The sequence below is a fragment of the Carcharhinus amblyrhynchos genome, chromosome 35 (assembly GCF_965287045.1).
Source record: "Carcharhinus amblyrhynchos chromosome 35, sCarAmb.v2.hapA, whole genome shotgun sequence".
In the NCBI taxonomy this organism is placed as follows: domain Eukaryota; kingdom Metazoa; phylum Chordata; class Chondrichthyes; order Carcharhiniformes; family Carcharhinidae; genus Carcharhinus; species Carcharhinus amblyrhynchos.
Genome location: NC_137358.1, coordinates 9895908 through 9913483, shown reverse-complemented (window position 1 = coordinate 9913483; position 17576 = coordinate 9895908). Strand labels below are relative to the sequence as shown.

General features: G+C 48.4%; 1 protein-coding gene across 1 annotated transcript in view; it reads left to right on the top strand.

Moving 5' to 3' along the window:
• ncf4 (neutrophil cytosolic factor 4) overlaps nucleotides 1-17576 on the top strand; it is a 42794-nt gene that overhangs the window by 11088 nt on the left and 14130 nt on the right. The window contains exons 4-7 of the mRNA XM_080217378.1: nucleotides 6293-6363; nucleotides 10024-10151; nucleotides 12494-12551; nucleotides 16205-16303. Of these exons, the coding sequence (XP_080073504.1) occupies nucleotides 6293-6363; nucleotides 10024-10151; nucleotides 12494-12551; nucleotides 16205-16303 (356 nt within the window). The remainder of the gene's footprint in view (nucleotides 1-6292; nucleotides 6364-10023; nucleotides 10152-12493; nucleotides 12552-16204; nucleotides 16304-17576) is intronic.

The following is a 17576-nucleotide window of genomic DNA, read 5'->3' as shown; positions in this document are numbered from 1 at the left end:
AAGAGGACTTTTACCATTCTCTTCCATTCCAATTCTCTCCCTGCACAGACTAGTGCACAAAGGAGACTTTCAGCTGTTTCCAGAGATAGTAATTCTCAGAACAGGTCACTAATCTGTCACCAGGGGGCTTATAGCTTGAGGAGCGCCGCTCCACATCAAGATAAAGGCAAAATACTGCGAGTGCTGGAATCTGAAACAAAAACAGACTCATGATATGGGAAATCACGTTGCAGCTGTATAAAACCTTGGTTAGGCCGCATTTGGAGTATTGCGTGCAGTTCTGGTCGCCATAGGAATGGGTGGAATTAGGGAGAGGAAGGAATTAGCTGATGTTATGACTAACAGCTGGACACCTTTTAGTTGCAGAAGACTTTACAATTCTAAGCCAGCATCTCTCTATTCTTTGTTTTATTCATTCATGGGACACGGGCGTCGTTGGCTGGGCCAGCATTTATTGCCCATCCCTAATTGGCCTTGGAGGGCAGTTGAGAGTCAGCCACATTGCCGTGGCTCTGGAGTCACATGTAGGCCAGATTTCCTTCCCTAAAGGGACATTATTGATCCAGATGGGGGTTTTTCCGACAATGGTCATCAGTAGGTTCTTAATTCCAGATATTTTAAATTGAGTTCAAACTCTACCATGGGGGGATTCGAACCCGGGTCCCCAGCTGCATTTCTGGATTAATAGTCTAGCGATAATATCACTAGGCCATCGCTTCCCCTCTTCCTGGAATAACAATTTGTTACAATAATAATAATAAACCCTTGACCCAGAGCAGCCAGGCAATGATAAAGACCCACATTACCACCTTGCCTTGTTTGTGTTGCTCATAGTAATTTGAGTGCAATGTATCCACTATTTTTTAACCATATTAGGCTAATTCAGTACCATTCAACCTCGTCTCAAGGTTGCCTGGATTAAATTCCTCTTCTGGTTAGTTTTACCTCCGTCATCCGAAATTCTCGATTTCCTGCATACCTTGGGATTATCCACAAACTCTTAGGCAAGTCTAATCTGCAATATTACGAGCTGACATTTCATAAGTCAAGCCGTCGTCACTTCGAGAAGATTCTGTTTCTCTTGGAACCCACCCAAGCGCCCCACTGCAGGGTGCCTCAGTGAAAACTGGAAGTCCTGGAAACCGCACGTCCTGACCAGCAGCAACGGTGGGAGAAACTGCTAGCCTGTCAGGAACAAAGAACTTGCCCCAGAAAAAGGGAGGTAGACGTATAGAATCCCTACAGTGCTGGAGGCCATTTGGCCCATTGATTCTGCACTGATTCTCCAATGGAGCATCCCACTCAGCCCCAAAACCCTGCACATTTAGCACGGCCAATCCATCTAACCAAAACATCTTTGGACACTAAGGTGCAATTTAGCATGGCCAATCCACCTAACCTGCACATCTCTAAACATTAAAGGGCAATTTAGCATGGCCAATCCATCTAACCTGCATATCTGTGGACACTGAGGGGCAATTTAGCATGGCCAATCCTTCTAACCTACACATGTTTGGACACTGACGGGCAATTTAGCATGGCCAATCCTTCTAACCTACACACGTTTGGACACTAAGGTGCAATTTAGCATGGCCAATCCACCTAACCTACAAATCTTTGGACACTAAGGTGCAATTTAGCATGGCCAATCCACCTAACCTGCACATCTTTGGATGTTAAGGGGCAATTTAGCATGGCCAATCCACCTAACCTACACATCTTTGAACATTAAGGGGCAATTTAGCATGGCCAAATTTGGACACTAAGGAGGAATTTAGTATGGCCAATCCACCTAACCTGCGCATCTTTAGAAACTAAGGGGCAATTTGGCATGGCCAATCCATCTAACCTGCACATCTATGGGCACTAGGAGGTAATTTAACATGGCCAATCAACTTAACCTACACACCTTTGGCGACTAAGAGGCGATTTAGCATGGCCGGAATTGAATCCCTGTCCCTGATGCTGTGATACAGCAGTGCTAACCGGTATGCCACCATTTTAGAGATCAAATGTTCTAATGATCTAAGCAAGGACAGAGTTGGTCTGGGGGTGGGAGTATTAATGTCATGTCAAATGCAGTGTTATGGTTAAGATAAACAGCTGATGGGTATCAAGCGTCTGTGAGTGCGTATAACCAGGGGATGGCCGGGACACTGGACTGGATGAAATGAGAGATGTGGGACTCAACATAGGAATAAACTCCCTCAAGGAAGAAAAGCCCAGTGTCTTAATCTCTGCTTCACTAACCTACTTGTGCTGGGAGGCGGGGGGAGGATGGAAGGGGGCAAGTGAGGAGGGAAAGGTTAAAAAAATCAAGGCAACAGAAGGAGTTAGGTTTCAGGACAGAGTGGAGGACAGGAATGATTAACAGCACAAGGCATTTGATAATGGGACAGGAAAATGAGAGGCTCTGGGGAAGGATGAATGGTTACGGGAGAAGAGCAGAGGCGGAGGGAAGCATCAGGGATCTGGAAAAGTGGGAATGCTCCTGGGAATGTGGGTGAACCAATCACTGGTCAAACCCTACAACTGCCGACTAGGTTTCTGGCGAGGCTGGTCGGAGGAGGGGCTAAGATAGGGAGAGAGAGTGATGCGAGATGACAATAATCTCTCCCTCAATGTCAGTAAAACGAAGGAGATCGTCATTGATTTCACAAAGCGTAATGGAGGACATACCCCTGTTTACATCGACAGAGATGAAGTGGAGATGGTCGAGAGCTTCGAGGTGTTCCTATCACCAGCAATCTGCCCTGGTCCCTTCATACCAACACTATAGTTAAGAAAGCCCACCAACGAGTCTACTTTCTCAGAGAAATTTGGCGTGCCCACTACGACTCTCACCAAATTTTACAGATGCAGCATAGAAAGAATTCTTTCCAGGTGTATCACAGCTTGGGTATGGGCTCCTGCTCTGCCCAAGTCCGCAAGAAACTACAAAGGGTTATGAATGTAGCCCAGTTCGCCATGCAAACCAGTCTCCCATCCATTGACTCTGACTGTCATGTTAATTGCAGTGTTACGGTTAAGATAAACAGCTGATGGGTATCAAGTGTCTGTGAGTGCACATAAACAGGGGATGTTTATACGCACACCCCCTGCCACGGGGAAGCAGCCAACACAGTCAATGACCCCACACACCCCGCGGATTCTCTCTTCCGCCTTTTTCCGTTGGGTTAAAAGATACAAAAGTCTGAGGTCCCGTACCGACCGACTCAAGAACAGCTTCTTCCCTGCTGCTGTCAGACCTTTGAATGGACCTACCTCGCACTGTTGATCTTTCTCTACACCCTAGCTATGACTGTAACATTATATTCTGCACCCTCTCCTTTCCTTCTCTATGAACGGTATGTTTTGTCTGTGTAGCGCGCAAGAAACAGTATTTTTCACAATACCCCAATACATGTGACAATTAATAAATCAGATCAAATCACAGAATCCCGATAGCGTAGAAAGGAATAGAACTTTTGACGGGGCAAGAAAGGGTTAATGCACTGTGAAAATTTGTCACGGAAACTTACGTGGCGAAAAACTGCAGCAGGCGACGGTGCAGAGGGACCTCGGGGTCCTTGTGCATGAGTCGCAAAAACCCAGCTTGCAGGTGCAGCAGGTGGTCAGGAAGGCAAATGAGATGCTGGCCTTCATAGCGAGGGGGATTGAATATAAAAGTAGGGAGGTCTTGCTGCGGCTGTATAGGGCATTGGTGAGGCCGCAGCTGGAGTACTGTGTGCAGTTTTGGGCGCCGCACCTGCGCAAGGATATTTTGGCCCTGGAGGGAGTGCAGAGGAGGTTTACTAGGCTGATACCGGAGTTGAGGGGATTGAGCTATGAGGAGAGGCTGAATAAACTAGGCTTGTACTCGTTAGAGTTTAGAAGAATGAGGGGAGATCTCATTGAGACGTATAAGATGATGAATGGGATGGATAGGATAGAGGTGGAGAGACTCTTCCCGCTCAAAAAAGACAGTAGGACTAGGGGGCACAGCCTCAAGATAAAGGGGAGGCGGTTTAGAACGGAGTTGAGGAGGAACTTCTTCACTCAAAGGGTGGTGAATCTCTGGAATTCTCTGCCCGTTGAAGTGGTGGAGGCTGCCTCGCTAAATATTTTTAAGAAGCGGGTTGATGGGTTCTTGATAAGAGAGGGGATTAAGGGTTATGGGGAGAGGGCGGGAAAGTGGAACTGAGCCACAACAGATCAGCCATGATCTTATTGAATGGCGGGGCAGGCTCGAAGGGCTAGATGGCCTACTCCTGCTCCTATTTCTTATGTTCTTAAACATCTCCGAAAGCGAAGAGAGTTAGAAAGCTAAGGATCGTTAACGCGGTGGTTAGCACGGCTGCCTCACAGCGATAGGGACCCGGGTTCGATTCCCGGCTCGGGTCACTGTCTGTGCGGAGTCTGCACGTTCTCCCGCGTGTCCACGTGGCTCTCCTCCGGGTGCTCCGGTTTCCTCCCACACTCCTGAGAGGTGTGCGGGTTAGATTGATTGACCGTGCTAAATTGCCCCTTGGCGTCGGGGGGGGACTGGCGAGTGGGGTTACAGGGATGGAGTGGGATTGTGGTCGGTGCAGACTCGATGGGCTGAATGGCCTCCTCCTGCACTGTAGGGATTCTATTTCATAAATACTTGGACCCAATAATTGAATGAAAGGTAGCAATTGTCTTTGTGATTCTCCTGAGACGGTTGCCTTAGACACTGCTCTTATCTACAGATGACTAATTGAACCAATGATTAATTTCTTCATATTTTACTGTGCAAATTATCACCTTCCAGTGAAAGGTATACTTAGGAGTCATAAAAGATGAAGTGATTTAATGTTGTCCTCAATTCTTCACCCTTCAGGTAGTGACGCGGTTCGATTCTTTGCTTGACAGCTGTGACCTTTCTGGAACTTTCTCTTATTTAATTTCCTCTGTCGATTGTTGTTGCCCCCCTGAACCTCCTCCCCCCATCCAAAAAAACCGCCCACCCAGACACGGGGAGAATGTGCAAACTCCGCACAGGCAGTGACCCAAGCCGGGAATCGAACCCGGGTCCCTGGCGCCGTGAGGCAGCAGTGCTGACCACTGAGAGAGAGGAAGAGGGAGAGAGAGGGTGGCTCTCCCCAGCCGGTTGGAAATTCCCGCCTCAGGCCGATGGAACTTTGCAAAGTCCATCCCTGCCCGCTACAATCCCCATAGCAGGTGGAATGGGAAAACTCCGCCTAGAGAGAGAGAGAGAGACAGAGACGGAGAAAAAGAGAGACAACAGAGAAAAAAACGAGAGAGACAACTGAGAGATGAGAGAGAAAGCAGAGAAAAAAACGAGAGAGAGTGACAGAGACAGCAAGAGAGACAGAGAAAAAGAGAGAGACACAGAGAGAGAGGGAGGGAGGGAGAGGAGGAGAGGGAGACAGAGACAGAGACAATGGAACCAAAAAGAGAGAGAAGAGGGAGAGAGAGAGAAAGAAAAAGAGAGAGACAGAGAGGGAGAGAGGCAGAGACAGAGAGAGAGAGAGAGAGAGAGATGACAGACAGAGAGAAATAGAGACAGAGAGGGAGAAAGGCAGAGAGAGAGAGAGACAGACAGACAGAGAGACACAGAGAGAAAGAGACAGACAGAGAGGGACAGAGAGAGAGAGAGAGAGAGACAGACAGACCGACAGACAGAGAGAGGCAGAGAGAGAGAGAGAGACAGAGAGAGAGAGAGAGAGGGAGAGAGGCAGACACAGAGAGAGAGGCTGGGATATAGAGAGGGAGAGACACAGACAAACACAGAGAGAAGGAGACAGAGAGAGATAAAGAGAGACAGAGATAGACAGACAGAGAGAGACAGAGAGAGAGACAGAAACAGAGACAGAGAGAGAGGCAGGGACAGAGAGAGAGACAGAGATGACAGAGAGAGAGACAGAGAGAGAGACAGAGAGAGAGAGTCAGAGAGACAGAGAGAGGCAGAGAGACAGGGAGAAAAACGGAGAGACAGACATAGACACAGTGAGTGAGGGGGGTGAACCTCAAACATGGAGGCAACTTCCCTCCAACTTCTTAAACCTTTGGATAAAGAGCCTCTCTCAGTGTTGCCAGACCATCATTTCCACCTGAGGCTACGGCTAAGAGCCGATAGTCGGAGAGGGCTACCTCCCAGCAGCTGGCCAGTAGCCCAACACCTACAGGGCCATAGGCTGACGGGAAAATTCCAGAAGAAATCCTCAGGGGGGTTAAAGAGCTGTGATATTCTGTGACCTTTCCTCACTCGGGCAAATCCATTTCTCTTTGTTCCACCTGTAACACGCTCTCCATGTTTTCACACTAGGGAAAGTTTACATGGGCAACAAGCAAGACATTGCAGAGAAGAGAATCCCTGAACTCAACGTCTACATGAAGGTGGGTCATCGCTTCAGAAGCTGCCTGTTTCTTCGTTATCCCTCTATATCTCTCCCCTTCTCATTCCTCTCTCTCTCACTCTCTTCATCTTGTTCTCTTCATTTTGCCTTTATCCTTCTCTGACTCTGCCTCTCCCTTTCTGAAATTGCTGCAAAAACACACATGCTGTCAAAGTTTTTCATTTTGCACTCATCAGGAAAGATGCAAGAATACCAAATTTTAAAGGGAGCAACAATTTGTACTGCACGAGAAAAGGGGTGCCGATTGGCTGTCAAGTCTACTCTGATTGGTTGAGAAGTCACTGTCGCTGAGGTCGGAGTCCTAGAATTCCCTCCCTAACAGCACAATGGATGTACCTACACCACATCTACACGAAAGGTTCAAGCAAGCAGCTCGCCCCCACCTTCTCAAGGGGCAATTAGGAATGGGCAAAAAATGTTGACCTAGCCACGATACCCACACCCCATAATTTTTCAAAAAGTTATCTCCGAGGGCCATTAACATAGAAACATAAAATCCTTTCAATGCAGAAAGAGGCCATTCAGTCCATTGAATCTGCACCAATAACTATCCCACCCAGGCCCTATCTCTGTAACCCCTCATATTTGAGCCGCTAATCCCTCTAGCCTACACATCCCAGGACAGTAAGGGGCAATTTAGCACAGCCAATGCTCCTATCCTACACATCTTTGGAGTGTGGGAGGAAACTGGAGCACCCGGAGGAAACCCACGCAGACATGGGGAGAACATGCAGACTCCACACAACTGGGAATCGAGCCCGGATCCCTGGCACTGTGAGGCAGCAGTGCTAACCATTGCGCCACCGTGCTGCCCAGTTTGGAGGATTTTCTTCCCCAGAAAGAGGAGGTGGCTGGGTCATTGAAGGCGTTCAAGGCTGGGTGGGACAGGTTTTTGAAAGAGAAAGGAGTCCAGGGCTATGGGGGGGTGGCAGGCAGGAGAGTGGGGATAGGACCACAGCCTCTTCAGCCTTGATTTTATTGAGTGGCTCAAAGGGCCGAATGGCCTGCCCTTGCTCTGACATTTTGTCGTCACCCAAACAACACCATTAAAATGCAGATTATTTGGTCACCTGGAGGAATGTGGCAGAAGGCGGGGCAATGTCACTTGGTGCATTGTTCATTCGAACAGCCAGCACAAGATGTGATGGACTGAATGGCCTCTTCCTGTACTGTAACAATTTGGTCTGTGATCCTGTGTCCCAATTGCTGCTAATGGGATCTTGCTGTGTGCAAATTGGCTGCTGCGTTTCCCACATTAACACAGTGACATTTCATAGAGTCCCCATAGTGCATAAAGAGGCCATTTAGCCCATCGAGTCTACACTGTCTGATAGAGCATCCCACCCAGGGCCTATTCGCTATAACTCCACATATTTACCCTACTAATCCCCCCAACCTTCATATATTGGGAAACTAAGGGGTAATTTAGCATGGCCAATCGACCTAACTTGCACATTTTGGATACTTAAGGGGCATTTTAGCATGGCTAATCCCCCTAACCTACACATTCTTGGACACTAAGGGGCAATTTAGCATGGCCACTCCCCCTAACCTACACATCTTGGGACATTAAGAGGCAATTTAGCATGGCCAATCCCTCTAACAAACACATCTTGGGACACTAAGGGGCAATTTAGCATGGCCAACCCATCTAATCGATACATCTTTGGACTGTGGGAGGAAACCGGAGCACCCGGAGGAAACCCACACAGACATGGGGAGAATGTGCAAACTCCACACAGACAGTGACCCAAGGCCGGAATTGAACCTGGGTACCTGGTGCTGTGAGGCAGCAGTGCGAACCACTGTGTCACCATCAAAACCACTTCATTGGCCCTTTGAGATGTTTTGTGATTGTCAGCGTCTCTATATATAAAGCCAATGTCTTCCACTCGAATGCCCTTTGTCGAATTATGGTTTTACTTCTCGACTGAAATGAAATGTTATATTTTTTCCACTGATGACTCATCTCAGTGTTCGTTTCTGCATCATCTGTACACACCCTCGCCTTCTCGGAGCACATTAACACACTCGACTACCTTTCACTACTGGTTGAGGAAATGTTTCTGATAAATACACTCACCTCTCCGCAGATGCCAATTTGACCTGCTCTGTGGATTGGGTGCCTTGAGGGCAGCCATTATCTGCTCCAGAAACATCTTTAGGAGTCCTTCGCCACCTCGGGGTGGTTGCTGAGGCCTACCCTGCCTGGAATTCCATTAAAGCCCAGGCGTGTGTGTGTGTGTGTGTGTGTGTGTGCGCGTGTGTGTGTGTGTGTGTGTGTGTGTGCGCGTGTGTGTGTCTGTGTGTGTGTGTGTGGAGATGTGTGTGTGTGTATGTGTGTGTGTGTATATGTGTGTGTCTGTGTGTGTATATGTGTGTGTGTGTATATATGTGTGTGTGTGTATATATGTGTGTGTCTGTGTGTGTGCATGTGTGTATATGTGTGTGTGTGTATATGTGTGTGTCTGTGTGTGTATATGTGTGTGTCTGTGTGTGTGTATGTGTGTGTGTTGTCAAGTAACCTTGTCTCTCTGCTGTCCGCTGTACAGACGCCAACACAGACAGCCCAGGAATGCGCGAATCCTATCAAATATTCCTCTCTGCCATTGCAGTATTTCTCACACCAGCCTAGGCGACACTATGACCTAGGATTTGGATAGTGGCAGCACAGAGGCTCAGCGGTTAGCACTGCTGCCTCACTGTGCCAGGGACCCAGGTTTGATTCTGGCCTCGGGTGACTGTCTGTGTGGAGTGTACACGTTCTCCCCATGTCTGCGTGGGTTTCCTCTGAGTGCTCCAGTTTCCTTCTGCAGTCCAAGGATGTGCAGGTTAGGTGGATCGGCCATGCTAAATTGCCCCTTAATGTCCAAAGATGTGCGGGTTAGATGGATTAGCCATGCTAAATTGCCCCTTAATGTCCAAAGATGTGTAGGTTAGGTGGATTGGCCATGCTAAATTGCCCCTTAGTGTCCAAAGATGTGTAGGTTAGGTGTATTGGCCATGCTAAATTGCCCCTTAATGTCCAAAGATGTGCGGGTTAGATGGATTAGCCATGCTAAATTGCCCCTTAATGTCCAAAGATGTGTAGGTTAGGTGGATTGGCCATGCTAAATTGCCCCTTAATGTCTAAAGATGTGCAGGTTAGGTGGATTGGCCATGCTAAATTGCCCCTTAATGTCTAAAGATGTGCAGGTTAGGTGGATTGGCCATGCTAAATTGCCCCTTAGTGTCCAAAGTTGTACGGGTTAAGTGCATTGACTGTGCTAAATTCTCATTCAGTGTACCTGAGCAGGCACCGGAGTGCAGCAACTAGGGGATTTTCTCAGTAATTTCATTGCAGTGTGCACGTAAACCTATTTGTGACTAATAAATAAACTTTAAATTGCCCCTTAGTGTCCAAAGGTGTACAGGTTAGGTGAATGGGCCATTCTAAATTACCACTTAGTATAAGGACGCTCCGTGCGGTAAATACTTGGGGCTACAGGTATAGGAGCCTGGTAGGCTCGATTGGTCAAATAGCTTCCTTCTGCACTGTAGGAATTCTATGATTCTAAGTTTTAACATCAGTGCGGTAAATTAAACCTGAATGATATTTCCTTCTGGGCTGATTATTTTCTAATATTGAATGGAATTCTAGAAACTTCTGGGACTGTCGGTCCCGGTTCTCCTTGACGAAGATCTCCGCGTGTTCTTCCATCAAACGATCGAGGATTCTGAGCATGTCCCACGGTCGCTACGGAGACTGAGGCCGACTACCCAGAGAGTGTGAGTAACTGCGCCAAGTAAAGATTCCCCGAGCCCGGAATGTTCTTCCTACCGTCAGCACATCTGCTGTTACTTGGCTGCCACGTTGCCCTGTAGGAATTTAGGAAAAACTGGCATTAACTTGAAAAGTTCACCTCGGGACGCTTTATTGAGTGCTTTTTCGGAATCTCCACGGCCTAAAGGTTCGCCAAGGAGTGCACCTCTGCCAAGCCAGCACTCCCCAGGCTGAACCAGCATGGATTGGTACAAAGGTGGGACATTCGCCATCATTTGGGAGGGAGAGCCACCTTGGGGAAGGCAGTGAGCCAATTGGATAAGGCCGGCAGCTCTCCAACTCCAGGCACAGCGCTGCAGTGGCCAGAAGAGGCACTGCAGTTAGCTGCCTGGAATGAGGCTTTGGGGCGGCAAGTGGCAGGGGCCTCAGGGCGAGGTGGGGGGGGGTTGCGGTTTTGTATTTACTCATGGGCGTCGCTGGCTGGCTATTGTCAGGGTGAATATGTTGGGTTATGGGGATAGGGCTTGTTGTCGGTGCAGACTCACAGAATCCCTACAGTGCAGAAAGAGGCCATTCAGCCCATTGAGACTCCTGTACAGTCAGGATTACAGCAGAATTGTAGAACCCCTACAGTACAAAAGGAGGCCATTTGGCCCATCGAGTCTGTACTGATCACAATCCCACCCAGGCCCCATTCCCATAAGCCTCATTGACCGTGCTAATCCCCCTCACACTGGCAGCAATTTAGCATGGCCAATCTACCTAACTCGCACATCTTTGGACGGTGGGAGGAAACCAGAGCATCCGGAGGAAACCCACGCAGACACGGGGAGAATGTGCAGACTCCACACAGACAGTGACCTGAGGCCGGAATCGAACCCGTGTCCCTGGTGCTGAGAGACAGCAGTGCTAACCTCCATGCCACTGTGCCACCCACAGGTTCTACGATCTATGAGAGACTCACCCACACTTCAAATTTTTTTTGGGAGTCGGGGCTGAAAGATGTTGGCAAGGTTTGCCCCTCAGAGATCGGGGTGCCATTTTTAAGGGCATTCCAATCTCCAGGCGACCCTACACCCTGCTCTCCCCCCACCTCCACCCCCACACTCGCCAGCTAAGAGACCACCCCGCCCAGCTCACTGGCATCAGGCCTCCACCACCCCCTCCCCCTTTGCTGGTGCCACCTTCCCCTAGGTGAGTGATACCCCGATGTGGGGTCATTAAATGCCCCTCCCCTTGAGAAACAAACCCACCCTCCACCCCCAATGTCTTACCTTTCAGGAGCACCCTTCATGCCCCCACCCCATTCAGGTCCCCCCCCATGGGCATTGCCAACCTGGCACCTCGGCAGTGCCAGCCAGGCAGTGCCAACCTGGCACCTCGGCACTGCCAGGGTGTCACAGGGCATTGTCAGAGCACTACCCAGCCATTTCCCTGACCGCCTGCAGGCTCCAATGATCTTCAAAGCCCCCCGGCCCCCCACTTCCTTGCATGGCCATCATGAGTGGACTCCCTCTGTGGAGCCCCCTAGTTGCCGGTGACAGGATCCTGCTACGCTGGAGGGTCGGAGATTTTCTGAAGCCAGGAGAATCTGACTCCAAATGCTAATCTGAACTAGATCACACTGGGGCATGGGAACAATTTGTGCATGAACCAGAGAATCTTACCCGATATCTTAACTTCAAATAACCCAACGTTCCAAACACTATGGGATTTAAACAGAGCCTTTCAGGACACCCCCACACCCCCCTCCTCCCCAGGGCTCCCCTACGCATCTTGCCGTCAACAAAGTAATCTTGAAATGTTCAGTAAAACACATCCGACCGATTTGCACACAGCAAGATCCCACAATCAGCACATGATAACGTGCAGATCAATGTGCAATGTTGGTATTGATTGGTATTGGGTGGCACAGTGAGTTAACACTGCTGCCCCACCATGCCAGGGACCCGGGTTCGATTCCGGCCTCAGGGTCGCTGTCTGTGTGGAGTTTGCACATTCTCCCCGTGTCTGTGTGGGTTTCCTCCAGGTGCTCTGGTTTCCTCCCACACTCCAAAGACGGAGTTAGGTGGATTAGCCATGCTAAATTGTTCCTCTCTGTTCAAAGATGTGCAGGTTAGGTGGACTGGCCATGCTAAATTGCCCCTAGGTGACCAAAGATGTGCAGGTTAGTGGAAAATAAGCGTCCAATTCTGTAATGGGAAATAATTTGATGTGTTCATGTCAGAATGGAACGGATAATTGATTAACTCTGCATCTGTTGCAATAAGCTTATTATTTGTTTAATGAACCACACTTAGCTCAGTTATATTATTATAACACTAATAATTCCTTATTTGTTATTTAGCAAATCCGACAAAGGAAAGGAAATTATACGTAAAAATTCAGAAGCCCCTCAGGCAGAGGTAGGTGTTCAGATAGATTTCAATCAATATTCGCTGAGGAAACTACGGGCTGTTAAATATTTACTTTATTTATTGTTTATTAATGTCACAAGTAGGCTTATATTAACACTGCAATGAAGTTACTATGAAAAGCCCTTAGTTGCCACACTCCAGTGCCTGTTTGGATGCATTGAGGGAGTATTTAGCACCTAACTCACACATCTTTGGAGTGTGAGTGGAAACCGGAGCACCTGGAGGAAACCCACGCAGACACAGGGAGAACATGCAGACTCCACACAGGCAGTGACCCAAGACTGGAATCGAACCCGGGTCCCTGGCACTGTGAGGCAGCAGTGCTAACCACTGTGCCACTTGCGCCGCCCCATCTCTTTTCTTGGTGTCTCTTCCAATTTTCATTCCCGTCCTCCTGACTGGAGCTCAGCTCTTTGCTGGCCTCAGACTCAAGTGGTCATCGCAACATAGGAAATGGGAGCAGGAGTAAGCCATTCGGCCCTTCGAGTCTGCCCTGTCATTCAATATGATCATGGCTGATCCTCTATCTCAATGCCACATGCCCACTCTCTCCCCGCATCCCTTGACACCTATTGAGTCTAGAAATCTGTTTCTCTGTCTGCCAGGATCAAACATGGCTGCCAACAAACTGCCAGGAACAATCATGGTGGCCAACATACCCAACAACTTTCTCTGAAAGTTGCCATAAGATTTGTTGTTTTCATTGACGCTTCAGTATTGGAGAACCTGTAGATGTGGGAATGCTGAACTGAGGGCCGCATGGTGGCAGAGGGTGGCACGGTGACACAGTGGTTAACACTGCTGCCTCACAGGGCCAGGGACCTGGCTTCGATTCCCAGCTCGGGGTTGCCGTCTGTGTGGAGTTTGTACCTTCTCCCCCGTGTCTGCGTAGGTTTCCTCCCACAGTCCAAAGATGTGCAGGTTAGGTGGATTGGCTGTGTTAAATTGGCCCAAGTGTTCCAGGTTGTGTATGTCAGGGGGTTAGCGGGCGGGGTTTCAGGGATAGGTTTTGGGTGGGATTGTGGTCGGTGCAGTCTCGATGGGCCGAATGGTCTCCTTCTGCACTGTAGAGATGCTATGAAAACCCCTCATGACCTGCCAAATGGGTAAATAAGAAAGATTTGGTTTAAATGAAGAGTGGGTTTTGATCGTGTGAAAGAAATCCATTATACTGAAGTAAACATTTGGTTAATGCGTTTTTCTCAAATTGTTAAGTGCGTTGCTAATAAGTTTCAATAATTTACCTTTTCAATTCTTCACAATGGTGGTGCTGCTTAACTGAAACTAGTTGTAAGATCATGGTCTGATGTGGGTGGCACAGTGGTTAGCACTGCTGCCTCACAGCGCCAGGGGCCTGGGTTCGATTCCCGGCTTGGGCCACAGTCTGTGCGGAGCCTGCACATTCTCCCCGTGTCCGCGTGGGCTTCCTCAGGTTGTTCCAATTTCCTCCCACAGTCTGAAAGATCTGCTGGTTGGGTGCTAAATTTTCTCTCAGTGTGACGACTAGGGGGATTTTCACAATAACTTCATTGCAGTGTTAATGTAAGCTGACTTGTGACACCAATAAACAATGTCAGTGATGACTCAACGCAGTATTGCTGCCATCAGTGAATCGTACAAACCAGCTGGGCTGGGATCAGCTTCCCCTTGGCGTCGCTGTGTAATTGGCCAGTAACGGATACACATCTTTTGTCAAACAATCTTGCCAAATGGGCGTTGGCTAACGAAAGCAGAGATTCAAAGTTTAAGTCCGTCAACTGAGCAGCGCTTGGCAAGGGCTGAGCGTCCAGAGCCCATCCGGCATGGAGGCCACCAATGGGGGGACTTGAACTGGAGCTGTCTTTCTTAAAGGGGCCACGTCCGCACCTCACCAGACTCCCAGGAAGAGTTGGACCTGTCACAGTCAAGAGGTTGCAGGAAGACTGTAGATAAAGTCGCACAGAAACAAAGAAAATAGGAGCAGAAGTAGGCCTTTGGGTCCTGCTCCACCATTCAACATGGTCATGGATGCTCCTCTAACTCACAGCCACACTCCCACGCTCTCCCCCTTGATGCCTTTAAGACTCTGGGTCTGTATTCAATCGAGTTAAGAAGGATCGGGGTGGGGGGGTAATCTCATTGAAATTTACGGAATACCGAAAGGCCTGGATAGAGTGGAAGCGGGGTAGATGTTTCCATTAATCAGGAAGACTAGGATCCGAGCCTCAGAGAAAAGGGACAACCCTTTAGAACCGAGATGACGAGGAATTTCTTTAGCCAGAGGGTGGAAGTCATTGCCACAGAAGGCTGTGGAGGTCATTGAGTGTATTTAATACAGAGATAGATAGGTTCTTGATCCATAGTATCATAGAATTCCTGCAGTGCGGAAGGAAGCCATTCAGCCCATCGAGTCTGCACCGACAACATCCTACCTATCCCCATAACCCCATGCATTTACCCTAACAAGTCCCCCTGACATTAAGGGGCAATTTAGCACGACCAATCCACCTAACCAGCACATCTTTGGAGTGTGGGAGGAAACCGGAGCACCCGGAGGAAACCCACAGGGAGAACATGCAAACTCCACACAGACAGTGACCCAAGCCGGGAATCGAACCCGGGTCCCTGGCGCTGTGATGTAGCACCTCTAACCACTGTGCCAGTAAGGGGATCAAAGGTTACAGGGAAAAGTGGGAGAATGGGGTTGAGAAACTTATCAGCCATGACTGAATGGCGGACTCGATTGAACCCGATTCTGCTCCAATATCTCATGGTCTTAATCTATTTCCTTTTTAAATACAATCAGTGTCGTGGCCTCCACAGCTTTCCGTGATAGAAAATTTCTCAGGTTCTCCACCCTCTGAGTGAAGAAGTTTCTCCCCATCTCAGACCTAAATGGCCTCCCCCATATGCTGAGACTACCCCTTGTTCTAGAACACACCCCCCCCACAGGAAACAACATCCCTGCATCCAGACTGTCAGAATTTTATACACTTCAAGAAGATCCCCCTCTCATTCTTCTAAATTCCAGTGAATACAGGCCCAGTCTCTCCTCACGGGACAATCCTGCCATCCCAGGAATCGATCTGGTGAACCTTCGCTGCGCTCCCTTTGTGGCGAGCACATTCTTTCTTAGATAAAGAGAGCAAATTCCACGTAAGTACTCCAGATGTGGTCTCACCAAGGCCCTATCCAGCTGTTGTAACCATGATGTGGAGATGCCGGCGTTGGACTGGGGGTGGACACAGTAAGAAGTCTCACAACACCCAGGTTAAAGTCCAACAGGTTTATTTGGTAGCACGAGCTTTCGGAGCACTGCCCCTTCATCGGGTGAATCTACCCATCATCGGGTGAATCCACCCGATGAAGGAGCAGTGCTCCGAAAGCTAGTGGCTTGTGCTACCAAATAAACCTGTTGGACTTTAGCCTGGATACTGTGAGACTTCTTAAGCTGCTGTAAGACACCCTTGCTCCTGTACTCAAGCCTTTTTGCAAGGAAGGCCGAGGGACCCTTTGCCTTTATAACTGTTAGCTATATCTGACTGCCGCCCACTTCCAACTAATGTATTCCTCGTACTGTTTATTCAATCACATCTTAATTTAATGTGCTCTTTTTCAGTGCTAACACCTGTTCTGTTTTTATTTTCACTTCCCCCCCCCAGGCTCTCTATGATTTTACCGGGGACAATGACTTGGAATTAACATTCAAAACCGGCGACATTATCTACCTGCTAAAAAGAGTCAATGATGACTGGCTGGAGGTGAGTGGGACTTAGTCCATACGCACTCTGATGGACTATCGCCACCTGTACTTTGGTGCACTGGGGTCATAATAGAGAGACTGTGCTGTGAGCATTGTAAACTTTCCACATGTACCCTTCCTAAAGTAGCAGGTTGAGGTTTGGGCTTTGCATAGACAGGCAGGCAGGCAGACAGACAGGCAGATGTAAATAGATAGACAGACAGACATAAATAGATAGACATACATAAATAGATGGACAGACACTCAGACGTACATAGACAGATGGATAGATAGACATACAGACAGTTGGATGAACAGACAGATGGATGGATAAGACATACAGAGAAATAGACAGAGACAGATATATCTAGATATATAGATAGATAGACAAACAGTTGGATGGATGGACAGATGGACAGATAAGACAAATAGAAACGTAGAAAAATTACAAGTTGTGCTGAACATGTCCCTACTTACTAGGCTTACCTATATTACTTTTCCTTATTAAGTTCCATGTACTTATCCAAAAGTCTCTTAAAAGACCCTATCGAATCCACCTCCACCACCACCGCCGGCAGCCCATTCCACGCACCTACCACTCTCTGAGTGAAAAACTTGCCCTTGACATCTCCTCTGTACCGACTCCCCAGCACCCTAAACCCGTGTCCTCTTGTGACAACCATTTCAGCCCTGGGGAAAAGCCTCTGAGAATCCACTCGATCAATACCTCTCAGCATCTTATAGACCTCTATCAGGTCACCTCTCATCCTTCAACTCTCCAAGGGGTGTGGGGAAAGGGCTGAATCCTGGGTGGGGAAATCCATTGTTTGGGGCTGGGAATGGGGGGGGGGATTCCTTTAACAACTAGCTGATGGGTACGAGGTTGGGGGTGGGGGTGGAGGGGGGGGTGGGGTGGTGACACACTTGAATGGAAAGATGGGTGCAAACGTGGGATGAATTATCTCGGCTGCATTGCAAGTCTGAAAAGCTTCATGTCTATCCCACAACGTGAAGGCTTTCATGATCAACATTTGTTCAAAAGTTTTCCATTCTAATTAGAGAGAGTAAATGCCAGGGTGTGATCCCACCTGTCTGGTTTACATTTGGTAATGATTTGTAATCTGCGGAACTCCAACTGGATGATTCTGACATGATTTTGAATAAATCACCTTAATGCAGGTTATCAAATTTTAAGCATTTGCTTCACCCTGGCAAGGTTAATTCCAGGCACCCAAATCTCCCTGAGTCATTTGAGCACAGCTAGGCTAAAGTTTTTTAGATTTTATGGTTTA